We start from the raw sequence: 14,255 nt of genomic DNA on the forward strand, positions 1-14,255 counted from the left end.
GGTTCAAGATGGGTTGGGCAAACTGACGTTTGGGAACCCAACCCTATTGAAATATACTGGAGCCAAATGTTAAAAACTAGAATGCCAAATTTCTAGGCTAATCAGCAATGGTTTGTCAAATACCATAGGGGGTGCAACCCCGTGAAAACGTACCAAAGCAAATAAAAAATAAAAAACAATTCTGTTTTGAGGATTAATGATTTTAATATTGCTTTAAGTGAACCATTTAAAATACAAAGTTCCTTTTACATAACATGCCTCAGGGATACCCTGAAGCTGCATGTGAAGTGGTGCATTTGTACAATATATACAACCTACTGTACTACAGCGAAACTGACATTTTCAAAAAAAGCTGTTGCAATTGATGTGGTCAGGAACTTCCCTCATCTATAGCAGATGCAAATCCTAGATGAGGGTCTGTAATGTTAATGAAGGACCCTAAACACAAGAAAAAAATGGCTTGGGGTTTCCCACAAGAACACATCGGACCCATATCCTGTCAAGTAACGTCACTGGTTGCCAAGTACGCAGCAGGTGCCATAAAAAAAATTCTATGTAGGATGTTCAGATTCTGCCAAACAAGCAAATAGTCTACTGTTCAGGCAAGTTCCCGAACAACCAAAGTTCAGTCTGAACTTTTGTTTGGATTGAACCTTCAAGTAGTAAACCTCAGACATGAAATATGAACAAGGCATAGCTCTTTATAGTGCTGCCTCTTTCCTCTGAGTCACTTCTGACAATTTTTCCTGGCACCAAGAGAAAAATAGGAAAATTGTGACAGGGGAAGGAACTCCAGCTTATTGACAGCAAGGGGTGGGGGGTGTCCCATTTCCTTGCCTTGCCTTGCCTTCCCTTTGCTCCAATCAGCTCTCGGAGCTCTCCTCCCTACGCTCCTCTGCCCCTTAACTTCAGCTCTCCGCCCCGCCCCTTTTTTTAACACTCGGACAAGCTTTATAAATTGTGGACTTTGGCTGTAGAAAAGAGATGATTGTAAATAAACAAACAAGTTCAACTTTGGTAGGAGGAGTTGTTTTTTATCTGTATTTCAGTCACTTCACCGGATATATGTAAGGGTTTACAACCACTTTTAAAGCAGAGCTCCACCCTATTTATCAACATTATCTTATTCAAATAGTATACCCGAATGCATTACAGAACGGATTTTTTTTTTTTTTGTGACAGTACCTTTTGTTTTCACCATCTGTCACTCGGCTTCCTGTCTCTCTTGTGCGGGTAAATTGCGGGTAGTTCGTCATATCCTTTAACCGTATTGTCTCCTGGGAGCTTTTGTCATTGCTCCCAGGACGAGTTATCGCGTTATTTCCTAAAACGGAAGTAACGTAGCTGTAGCTCTCTCCCGTACTGAGCTATGCTTTGTACGGTATTTATCACCTGAGCTTTGCTCACCATAACAATGGGGCGGTAACTTTTGATTACGATGCCGCCCATTGTTATGGCAACCCGGAAACTGACGTCCCTGCCCGACGTAACGTGCAGTGAATGCTGATGCAACACGGAAATGAGTGCTTGTGGGCTTTACATGCCCACGAGCAAAATGGAAACAGCGGTACTGGGAGAATATACGTTTGAATTCCATACGAAATCGGGAAGCGGAGGACTAAAAACCGCTAAAAAGTGAGTACTGTTTAAGTATGACATTAAAGCGGAGGTTCACCTTCAGAGTCAACCGACTCATACCACCAGCCATCGTTTATGTATAATCCATCGTTTTTTTTTTTTTAATCGCATTCTTTACCTTGATTCGGCAGCATTTATTGTTGCTTCCGGGTTCCTTTCCCCGCGGGAGTGGGCTTGCCTTTAGAATTCCCGGCTGAGCGCGATGTCTCCTGGGAGTGAGAAAAGATGCTGTGTGTGTGTGTGTGTGTCTCGTCACAACGGGGCGTGAACTTCTCAGGACGCCAGCCGTTGTGATGGCAACTGTGTAGTGTTGACGGCGCCGTTTGCCATCAACACTGCACATGTGCGGGATAGAGCGGTGAATGCTGGGATATCGGCATTCACCGCATCCCGGAAGGATTTGCTTGTAGGCTTCAGAGTGCCCACAAGCAAGATGGAAGCGTCCATCCAAGAATTGTATAAATCATCGTTTGCGGCTGAAACAGAATGCTGGCGGCTATAGTATTAAGACACCATGTTATCTAAGGTAAGAGCGGCAGAACGATCTGGAAAAAAAAAACTTATTCCCGCGGAACCCCCGCTTTAACCAATTAATGACTGCAAAAAAAAACAAACGTATGGCCGTGGGAGATCCGCTTTAAGTTTATCCCTACTGCTCTTAGGTCTGTGGAGACTGATGATCCAACAAATAGCAGGGTAGTTGTTTCATATATATAATACTTAGGGTTACAAAACTCTGTTTAATCTCACTAAGTATTCAGAAGACTGCTGGCAGAGCAGATTTTTCTTTTTAGAAATGCTCTAAATGTGTGAAGTATGTTTCACTGTCTAAGTATTTCCTGACAAATATTGTTTTTACATGATTGTGAAAATTCGGCATATAAAAGAACATGCTTCCAGTTGCAGCTTTCTGCTATGCATTGCTATTCCTCCAAATTTTATTTTATGATTAATAGTCCAATCCCAGAACTATTATGAGCCAGATGGACGTGTCATGGTCAGCTGAAAGTTAGGAGTACAGTAATTGTCATTTGAACTTTTTTCTTCATTATTTTTTGGGCTACCTGTAGTTCTGTCAAAATGTATTTTGGAAAATACACTTGACAGCACAGGACTGTTGCACATTCAGTTTGACATGTCATTAAATAGAACCTTTATAAAAAAATGAATGTTTTAAATGCCATACTCTATATCAGGCAATCTATAAAATACAACTATAAAGTTGTAATAGAAAGTTAATGTTAAAATGTAGACATGTGAAGAATGGAAGAATTTGTTTTGGATAGATTCGTTGTTACTAATTTCGTTTAGTTTCTGAATTCATTTAGTTTAGTTTTCATAAAATGTTTCATCTAATAATTTTCAGAATGATTTGGATTGAAATGTCTATCCTCCCCTTCTGAGACACCATGACCAGCGGGTGGGCCCGTGAATTGTCTCTTGGTCTCGTCATGCTGGGCCCCAGCTGCCTATTGGTGGCAGCTGGGGCTTATGCGCACTTACGGCGTGCTCTGCCTGTGACTATATTGGTTGTGGTGGTGCTGGGTTTGCATGTGGGCATAAGCAGTGACATCTTTGCTGTGGCGCTGGTGCATGACCAGTAACATGCCCAACAGATGGCCACTATCTTTTGGTTTCCCATTGGGAAAAGTGCCCACCTAGGGGGTGGACCTTATTTGCTTTGATGGCAGTATAAAATCAGCACTGCCACAAGCTGTCACTACCACTCGGACCACACTACAGGATACAAGATGTACATGAAAACTGTTCAAAAGGGAGGAAGAGCTGATTTTGGAGAGAAGATATGACCTTGTTCCTCTATGAATTTTATTATGTTTTTTTTTTACCATCGTGTGATTGTGCTTTCTTTACAAGATTCTTCAGATACATCAGTTTGAGTCTTTTTTTTTTTTTTTTTTTTTGATCATTGGAGGATCATTGCTATTTTATGATGCGGTGCATAGTTGTCTATACGTGGCAGATTTGCACATGGGGACATTGTAAATGTATTTTCTTAAAGTTATAGGGCAGGTATAAAACTAGTTAAAACCACCCAAAACATTGATCCCATGTCCATGTCTTCGATATTTCTCCATATTTATTCCTATATTTTTGACCTAATAGATGCTGTATTTAATTTATAAAATGCAATATTAAGTTTGCTATTTATATAGCATGTATACAGCCAACATGTCTTTTGTATGCACTAACACTAGCATTGTTTGTCCCTCACTGATTATATTGTTTTCATACACATTAAATATACAATATTAAACAAGACATTCATATACATCAAAGCATATTAGATTTTCATAAACTGACTGCCTAATCATGCACTCATAATTACATATGTTGTTAGCTAGAATGTTTAATTGTATATCTTTATTTAGCAATCCAGTTCTGCGCAAACACAGTTGTTGTATTTAAAACCATAGCTAAAATTTGTGATTATCTAGTAAATTATGATACGTTCTTTCCTGTTCATTGCAATAAAGTCAATAATAGCCATTTCTTTCAATAGAAATACAGTTTGATGAAAACTGATTACACTAGAGTGACCAATAGGGCTTGTATCCATGACTACATAATGCCTGCAACTTGTACTGAACAGTCAGGCTGTTTTGACATATTGAATGCTAAGCTCTTGAAAATTGCTTGCTTTTTAGGTGTTTTTGCTTAGGCATCCTAACAAAGTATTGGAAAATAACATACGTTTTTAATTACCATGGATTTCCCATTTAGCTTTCAATTATCTAGCTTCAAGAATAAAACTAGATCTGATTGTGATGGGATACTGTGGTGTTTTATTATATATCTTTTTTTTTTTTTTTTTTTTTGAGAATGGTAATGAAGTAATGCCTACAATCAATCCATAGTAGGAACTGCAGGATTCAAAATGTCTGCCAAGATTTAAGTGCTGTCTGTATCCTCAATGGAGAATTATGCCATTGCTTCATAATTCTTTGACACCAGGAAACCCAACCGAAGTTCCCCTCTTGCCTATTTCTCTACTGTTGTGGATACACCTGGCTTCTGCATACTTTTGCACTCTGATTTCACTCAGTGATCACTAGTGGATCCATTCAATAGAGGCCTTTCCCAACGCGATATGTCAGCTTACATAGTCCTATTTTACCTAGTGTAAAATATACCTGCATACTGTATTGAGTCTTTTGGATTGGTGCAATTTTTATATGCACACCAATATCTCTTTTGCTTATTTGTCAGATTGTGTATTGCCTTGTATTGATCTGGAATGTGCATTATGCAGCTGAATGCAGTCAATGGTTTTTATTTACTAAAGGCAAATACAATACAAATACACTTGGAACAGCATTTTTGCTTGCTTGGATGATAGAAATCAGCAGAGCTTCCCCTCATTTCAAATCTTCCCCTCCGATCTACAGTGACTGCACTTTCAAGTGCACTTGTAGTGCACAGTGGATTTGCCTTTAGTAAATCCCAATGTATAATTGTTATCTGGTGCATACTGTTAAATAAAAAACGCTACCAAAATAAGAAAAAAAAAACAATAAATATATTGCAGCTTACCCGAGGTGAGGTGGCTTAATTTTGTTTTTTCAGGCTTTTGTCTATTTTTACTTTCAAATGGAAACCTTGAGAATAATACGCTTCCTGTTCCTGAGTAGCTTCTCAAACTCTACTATTTTTTTTTTTCATGGATGGAGTCATGGCTGTAACTCGGGCTGCATTTCAAACATACCAGCCTTTGTTCATCTCCATTACATGGGGGATGTGTGGACTGGTTTACTGAAGGGAGATGCACATCAGCAGGACTTTATTGACACACCCAAAAAGTCAAAGACTTGTGTTGCTATACTTTTTCTTGTGATTTGGAGGGGGGAAAAGCCGGAATTGGCAAACTTTGGGCTTTCAGTTTTGCTGAAATCCCATCATGTGTCTGTCTTTGGGACCCCTGCATTAGAGGATTCAGCATCTATGGGCAAAATGCAGTCTATCTGCCATATTTTGTGTCCATACAACACTACCTGCTGCACAGTTTTTCTGCCAAGTGCTAGAAAGCCTGTGTTTCAAATGTAGCACTGAGAGGTAGTGGAAAATATATAATATTGGATACAATTATGAATTGGAGACTCTGTGACTTATATTTTAGCAAATACATGCATTCTTTATATCTACAATATATACCCTTTAAGAAGCTGAAATTGCAAAGTATGTTTATTGTTATAGCTTGACTTTTTGTTCTAGCTTGTGGTTCAGAAATTCTTAATTTTGTCTTCTGTGTCCTTGCTAATGAAGTACACATATGGAAAATTTTCCTTCTCTGCTAAAGTACAAAAAAAGGGAAAAATACCAGACTAAATAAAAAAAAAAAAAAAAATACACACAAGTGTCCAGACGCTCTTTTGCCATGTCATAACTTTATTTCAAAGGATGTCAAACTGGCAGTTTGTACTGGTAAATCTGGTAGAATTGTCTGAATGGTAAGCATTTCTGGACCAAGCTTAATAGCCTGATATATACAGTTACTGGTGTATCTTTTCACAAGGATCTGTACAAAGTGTTAAACCAATAAAAACAAAACAAAAAAAGTGCTTGCACCAATACCCAATTTAAGCTGGTTAGCCATATCCTAATGGAAGCCAAAAGAGTGATAGCCAGGCATTAAAGCTCCCCAAATTACACTTTGCAAAATGTAAAGCACTGGTGTGTTCTCAGATCATGTTTTTATGTTTTTGTCTGTCTTGAAACTTGTCAGTTGTAAAACAAGCTATACTGTATGTAAAACAATCTGCTTCTGAAAAATGTATTTTTTTTTTCTTTTTTTTTTTCAATGACCAACTTTTTACCACACATTCGAAAAAAGCACCTTGATTTTAAAATTCAGTGTGATTGAAGGTAATAGAAATGTACACCATCAGTATATCGGATAAGTAAATAACACTATAATGTTTCATCCATTGTGACAATCATTTTACTTTTCTTTGTTACCAGTTACTACAAAAAATATTTTTCTACCATGCTAATGCATTCTATCACCCAGTTAGCAGCACATCATTCTTACTACTTTATCTCCTTGAAGATAAAAAAAAGAAAAAAAAATACTGAGACAGAATGTTTTTATATGACCAGTTCCTTTTGCATTCTCTAAACGAAAGGTGCAAAGCCTAGAGCTACTATTTTCCAGAATAACCTATTTGTATCTTTGTTTTCAGATGATATTGGTGGCAGTGTTCTCAGAAACAGGATTCTTTGATTACTGTGCTGTTAAAGTAAGTAAAGACAGCATTTCTATGGGGAGGGCTAATTTTAATACATTCTATTGTATAGGTATTTAGCAGTTTGTGATTCTCTTTTTGTTTACAAACCGTTTTTTATTGAGACAAAGTAAAATATACAGTCATAGGACAGTACATAAAAAAAAATGAATGATAAAGAAACATTCACACATTAATGGCAGTAAAATTTGCCTATGGGTTTTCCAACCATCCCATCTACTCTCAAACAAGTGCATCTTATCCTGTAGTGTATACAAAATCCTCTCCATTATCATAATCAAATCCATTCTGTGTAGTATAAAGGACAGGGGTATTTCAGGGGTCTCCCAGTGCAGAACAATAGCCCACAAAGTAGATACACAAATAGTGTGTATAAGACCTTCTTCCTTACAGAAGATACCTGGGATCGGTGCTCCAAGAAGGCACATGGAGACTGTGAGCTGTAGAGAGGTACCAGCGATTGCAGACACAATGGCGGTTACTTTCTTCCAAGCTGGGGAAAGTAGTACACAGTCCCAAAATATGTGTTTAAAGGTACCTGGGAGCTGGCAACCCCTAAAGCATTGTCCAGATGTCCCTGGAAACATGGTTTGAAGCCTAGATGGGGTATAGTACCATCTAGTCAGTACTTTGTAGGCCGTTTCTCTAACCACTAGAGACTTTGAGGCTTTGCGCAAGCTATCCAACATTGTGTCCCAGACTTTCGGAGTGAACTGTTCGTTACAGTCCGATTCCCATTTGTGTTTATATGGAGCATCCCCCGGGAAATACGAAACCAGTGCCAATTTATACAGGCCGGAAATTAGGCCTTTGCCCCTGGGGGAGTCACGGCAGATCCGTTCAAAGGGAGTAGGAGAGGAGAGGATGGGACAGAGCAAAATGAGAAATATAAAAATGTCTTATTTGTAAAAAATTATAGTGTTCTCTAAGTGGAATCTGTTTTTGTGAGTGGAGGAGGTCAAATGTGGCAAATGTATTTGCCAAGTTGAAGATCGGCCAAGGTGACCAAGGAGTTAGAAATCCACCAAGAAACTCTCAGGATGCTAAAAGGCCGTGGAAAATAAGGGTTCTCCCAGAAAAGATGAGCCTCTGGGCGCAGATGACTTCAGGCAAAATCTGTTCTTATAGCGATACCAAAGGACAAGAGAATGTGTCACTAGGGAGGTAAAGGAGGCTAGTTTATGTGCAAAGTTGGAAGGGGACCATAAAATATATGGGAGAAAATAAGGTCTGATCGATAACGATTCGAACCTGACCAAGGGTACATTGGAATCTGGGATATTCCATTGAGCCATCTGAGAGAATCGAGCGGCCAGGAAATAAAGCCAAAGATTTGGGAGACCTAGACCCCCGGTGGCTTGAGAGTTATATAAAACATGTTTGGAAAATCTGGGCTGCTTGTCCTGCCAGATAAACCTTTTGATCTCCTGCTGTAGTTTGTCAAAAAAGGATTTAGGGATCATGATAGAAAGGGCTCTAAAAAGATACAAAAGCTTTGGTAAAAGGGTTATTTTGACTGCCGTGACTCTCCCAAGAAATGAAATGCGGTAGGAGCTCCAAACCTTAAGCAGATTATGAAGATGGGACACACATGCCAGATAGTTCCAATGCGGTGTGATATAGATGGGGAATTTTATCGACTGACCACTGAAATGGGAAGGAATTATGGAGAGTCTGACACTGAGCAGAGGATAAGTTGACGGGGAGCACAGTAGACTTTGTTACATTAACTGTAAGTCTCGAGATGGAGGCAAATTTGTATAGAAGGGTGAACAGATTGGGTAGGGAGATCTGGGGTTGGGTCAAAAAGAGCATGACATCATCCGCATACATGCAAAGATTGAAATATTATCGAATCCGGTCGAAATATTATCGCATCCGACCGGGTTTTTCGAATTCGGTCGAAAACGAACGAATTCCGAAAACGAATTTAACACATGTAACAAATCTAACTTAACAAAATTAATTAAATAACGAATTAAAACGAAACAAAACTAACTAGTGGATGCCAAAGGATAGCCAGATATATCAGGATGTTTGATAGCGGTGGCCAGGGGTTCTAAAGTTAGGGAAAACAGGGGCGACAAAGGACACCCCTGCCGAGTGCCCCTGCCCAGTGTAAAAAACTCAGTTACACCCTGGCATTCTAATTATCGTCTAGGGATGGTGGTACAAGGCCTGCACACCCATCAGGAATTCATTCCTGAAGCCCATATGGCGTAGGACAAAGAAGTAAAGCCAAAGGACGCTATCAAACACTTTATTGATGTCCAGACTCAACAACGGGACATGTTTCTTGTGTAGATTAGCATCTTGAACATTCAGCGTCATATGAATATTATCAGTGATAAGTCTGTTTGGGATAAAGCCCGATTGGTCAGGAGAGGTCAGCGTCTCAATGGTATTAGCAAGTCTGTCAGCTAGAGCACGACTAAAGATCTTAAGGTCATTGTTAATGACCGATATCGGTCTGTAGTTTTGTGGGAGGGAATGGTCTTTAAGGGGTTTAGGGGGGAAGGACATGTTTGGCCAGGGTCATCTCTGGAGGAAACTGGTCTCCCTTCAGAATTGTGTTTAAACAGAGTGGTTAAGTGAGGGATTAAAATGGCTGCGTAGTGTTTTTATAATAGCTAGCTGTGAACCCATCCGGGCCTGGAGCCACAGCGCGTTTTAAGGGTTTGTTCACCGCCAAAAGCTCTTCCTCTGTGAAAGGCGCATTAAGGGATAAAGTACCTCATCCAATTCTTTAGCAGTAAAGGGCTTCTAAAGAGAAGCACAAATTGCTCAGGGGAGATCTTGGGAAGCTTACATTAAATTGTGTGTACCTGTAGGACGACAGAAGTCAGGGAAACCTATTGAGTCATAAAACTTTGCTAGAAGAATTGGGTCTTTCTAGGGGATTGGTAATTATGCCCCCAAGATGGTCAGATAAAGAAGAAATGTTGGATTTCATATATTTGTTTATGAACTATTTTTTTCTTAAAAATGCTCCCACTTTTTTAGCTTGTGTGAAAAAAGCGCGCTTTTTTTTTGAGCAGATCTTGATGTTGGTTAAGCAGACCTATCCTTTGTTTTTGGAATTAGTTGCAAAGTTTTGCACTATGGTAGTGTTTTCTAGGCATGTGCATTTCGTTCTGAATCAAAATTCGGACAAAGTTTTCATTATTCGGATGCATACGAATTCCCTAATTGTAATATTAACGAATTTAACCGAATCCGAACGAACGTTTTCGAATCGAAAACCCGCAGACGAAATTCGATCGAATTCGAAAACAATTCGATTTGAAAATTTGAATCAAAATCTAAAAAATATAAATCTATTTCTAAAAAAGAATACAATAAAATAGAATATAAAATAATAAAACAATAGAATCAAAATCAAAGAATAGTAAAGAACAGAATGGAATTTAATAGAATGTAATCAAATACAATAGAATATGACCTGGCTTCTTCCATCTATCTTCTATCTATCTTCTATCTTCCATTTTCTGAAATTCAAAATTCATATAGAATGAACTCAAATTCGAATAGAAAAATATTAGAAGAGTAGAATAATAAAATATATATATATATATATATATATATATATATATATATATATATATATATATATATATATATATATATATATATATATATATATATATATATATATATATATATATATATATTTTTTTTTTATTATTCTACTCTTCTAATATAGAATGAACTCAAATTTGAATAGAAAAATATTAGAAGAGTAGAATAAAAAAAAAATATATATATATTTTTTTTTTTATTCTACTCTTCTAATATTTTTCTATTCAAATTTGAGTTCATTCTATATGAATTTCGAATTTCAGAAAATGGAAGATAGATAGAAGATAGATAGAAGAAGCCAGGTCATATTCTATTGTATTTGATTACATTCTATTAAATTCCATTCTGTTCTTTGATTTTCATTCTATTGTTTTATTATTTTATATTCTATTTTATTGTATTCTTTTTTAAAAATTGATTTATATTTTTTAGATTTTGATTCAAATTTGCTTTCAATTTTCATTCGAATTTGTTTTTGAATCGAATTGTTTTCAAATTAGATTCAAATAGAATTTGTTTTCGAATCCGATTGAAATATTATCGAATCCGGTCGAAATATTATCGCATCCGACCGGGTTTTTCGAATTCGGTCGAAAACGAACGAATTCCGAAAACGAATTTAACACATGTAACAAATACAACTTAACAAAATTAATTAAATAACGAATTAAAACGAAACAAAACTAATTTTTCCCTTTTGCACATGCCTAGTGTTTTCAAGAACTTGTATATGATATAAAGGTCTGACATTTCACTGGATCTGGCTTTATAGGTGTACTATAATAAATAAATCCTCTTCAAAAGCATCTGAAAAAAGACAATTCTTGTTTCATGTGGTCCTTGTAATGTGGGTTTATGAGCAAAGCAGAATTAAGCCTCCACACAAACATTTTTGGTAAATGGAATGATAAATATGTCTATGGAAATAAGAGCATTATCCAGCCAACTTCAGTCTTTGATACATGTTGAAAGGTGATTTTATAACAAAGTGATAAATAAATCGAATAGGACTCGTTGGGTTATTTACGAAAGGCAAATCCACTTTGCACTACAAGTGCAAAGTGCACTTGAAATTGCACTGAAGGTGCACTTGGAAGTGCAGTCGCTATAAATCTGTGGGGAAGATCTGAAATGAGGGGAAGCTCTGCTGATATCATCCAATCATGTGCAAGCTAAAATGCTGTTTTTTTTATTCTCCCTGCATGCCCCCCCTCGGATCTACAGTGACTGCACTTTCGGTGCACTTTCAAATGCAGTTTGCACTTTTAGTGCAAAGTGGATTATACAGATCCTCAGTTCCTAAAATAGAGGACACGGTAGATGAACATTTTATATGTTTTGATAGGGTTTTCAAGGGAGACATTTACAACATTTCCAGAGTATAAGATGGCTTGAGAATACCATTAAATCTTTCAAAAGAAGGCTTTTGGGAAAAAAAATGTTTTTGATGTATATTGTGAGCTTGTAGGTTATCTAAAGTGCTGAGATTGTAGACTATGACTGGTCAAAATAATCTCCAGGGTCTGAAGAAAGAATAGAGGTGAAAGCCCAACATGTGTTTGCAATCAATAACACCTTTTGGATTTTTTTACTCATAGTAAAAACCTTATGTTACCATGTGGTTGGTTGACAGTGCTTGAAGTGTGTCTCTTGGACATACAGTATATCAGTATGAGTCCTGGCAGTTCACCTAATGCTGGCCTATTTTTCAGATATAACTATGTAAACATGAAAAATATGGGCCTATACTTTTTCAAAACCAGTAATACACTGTCTCATTCTGTTTTACAAATGCTCAGTGGCTCTTTTTTTTGCATTATGCCTAAGATCAGAGTCACTGGAAGACAATTTGCTGACAGCCTAAAGATTTACTGCTGCTCAGGATTTCAGAAAAATGGCAGTTTCTGGCAAGAAGAAACCAGAGCAATGCTGGCAGAAGATTAGAGCACACACTATTTTTTCACAGCAACATTATTATTATAAAATGTATGTTCCTTGCTAAAGATTTTTTTTTTCTTTTTCAAGTTATAGGTAAAGTTTAGTTTTAATCTGAGATCTAAAACCGATATGCAAAAATTGTAAGCTGTCAAAAATCTAGTGGAGAGTGTTACCTGTCAAGAATAAATGTAAAAAACAATAGTAAATAAACCAATGAACAAAGTAAAATACCAGGTAGTAAGTCCTGCCATATGAGAAGTTTGAATGTGGATATGAGTAACAGACTTTTGTAAATCAAACTGAATGTTTTATGGGGTGTCAATAGCATTTATTTAAGCCGAAATGCTGAGGCTGGTGTGTCTGGGGCTGGAATTTCTTTTAATAAATTTGCAGCATTCATGAATCTCATGCAAAATGGTGCAAGATAACACATTTTGTCTTTTACTTATTACAGGAGCCTTTGTATGAGGTTACTGTAATGGTGATGTGGCAGGCCTTTTAGCCAAATCTTTCATGGGGAGAAGCAGGATGTGAGCGATCAGCCACCACCAGTTCACTGTGTTTGCAGACAGGCAGTGCTTCTCGGGTCTGTGTTTTGGCACCATCTTGGCTGTTTTCTGCATCAGGTTTGGGGGAAGAAATCAGTCAGCTGGCATGGTGGCTTTTTCTTTTTCCCCTCAGTTATTGTCCTGATAAACAGGCTGTTCCAAAGGCAGAGGTGGGCGTGTGATTGCCTTTTAATTGCAACAGGTTAATTTATGAAAGGCGGCCATGATTGTCAGCTGCTCAGACATTCCCTTCTCAAACTTTAAGCCTTTTGAAAAGGTCCACTCACTGCCATGTTTTTATTTTTTCTGCATTGGCACATGTCTTACATGGCAGTGCTCAGTTACCCATGCCTTTTTTTTTTTTTTTTTTTTTTTTTTTTTAACCAAAAGCTTGAAAATTGAACTTGAAAAAGGCCAAATAGGTAAGATTCGGCTTCCACAGGGGTTTAAGCACGATGTTCTTGGGTTGCAGTTTTTCCTTTGTTTGGCAAACATTCAGTGAAACAAATTTTGCATGGTTTGATAGTCATGAAGAGTATTGCGCTTTTTTTTTTCTCCGCATGATCTTAAGAAAATACATTTTCATGGGTACTGCTTAGGCACAATGAAAATTTCAAATGTTGCATATAAGACAACAGATCTGAAATATTTGAGTTCAGGTCCACGTTGGGCTAAAGAACTAGTCATTGTTTCCACTATAGAGCATTGCCAAAGTTGGATATGAAATACGATCAAAACACAAAGCAACAAGTTTTAAGGTTTCCCTGTTCGCATCCTGTTTTGCAAAAATAGTGAAGCTTTCATTAGTTTCTTCTTTATCAGCTGCCTTTCCACTAAGGATAGTATGTTTACAGGTATTTGGATGACTTGAGGTGTGTTGCTATATTTGCAGAACTATGATGCTTCCCAACAAACCAGATAGAGCGTTCATGTACAGTGTCAGATGGCTTTAGGATGCATAATGGATCAAGGTAGGGCAGTATGCAGGAACCAATCGGGACTAGTGACTAGCTGAATGCCAGGCTTGCAGTAGTCTGGGCTGGCTAGCAGCAAAAGTAAGTACAATCAGTACACTTATCCAGGAAAAAAGGTTAGGACAAGTAGCAATAAATAGCGTATCTGTTTTCCAGGCAAAGTTCAGGGCAGGTTGCAATCTGTACCATATCCATTATCCAGAAAAAAGGGCAGGGGGCAATGAGTAGTCGATCTATTACTCAGGCTAAGCTCGAGAGAAACTGAAACAGAGGTAAGGCTTGGGTCAGGGCAGATAGGACAAATCAGAGGCTTGGCA

At 37.6% G+C, this 14,255-nt stretch overlaps 1 protein-coding gene across 3 annotated transcripts in view; it reads left to right on the plus strand.

The window, feature by feature from the left end:
- Positions 1 to 14,255, plus strand: part of OCA2 (OCA2 melanosomal transmembrane protein) — a 424,742-nt gene that overhangs the window by 251,033 nt on the left and 159,454 nt on the right. For all 3 annotated transcript variants that reach the window (XM_040336315.1, XM_040336313.1, XM_040336314.1), the window contains exon 12: positions 6,837 to 6,893. In XM_040336315.1, coding sequence (XP_040192249.1) covers positions 6,837 to 6,893 — 57 coding nt within the window. The remainder of the gene's footprint in view (positions 1 to 6,836; positions 6,894 to 14,255) is intronic.

Source organism: Rana temporaria, chromosome 2 (genome assembly GCF_905171775.1).
Source record: "Rana temporaria chromosome 2, aRanTem1.1, whole genome shotgun sequence".
Lineage (NCBI taxonomy): Eukaryota > Metazoa > Chordata > Amphibia > Anura > Ranidae > Rana > Rana temporaria.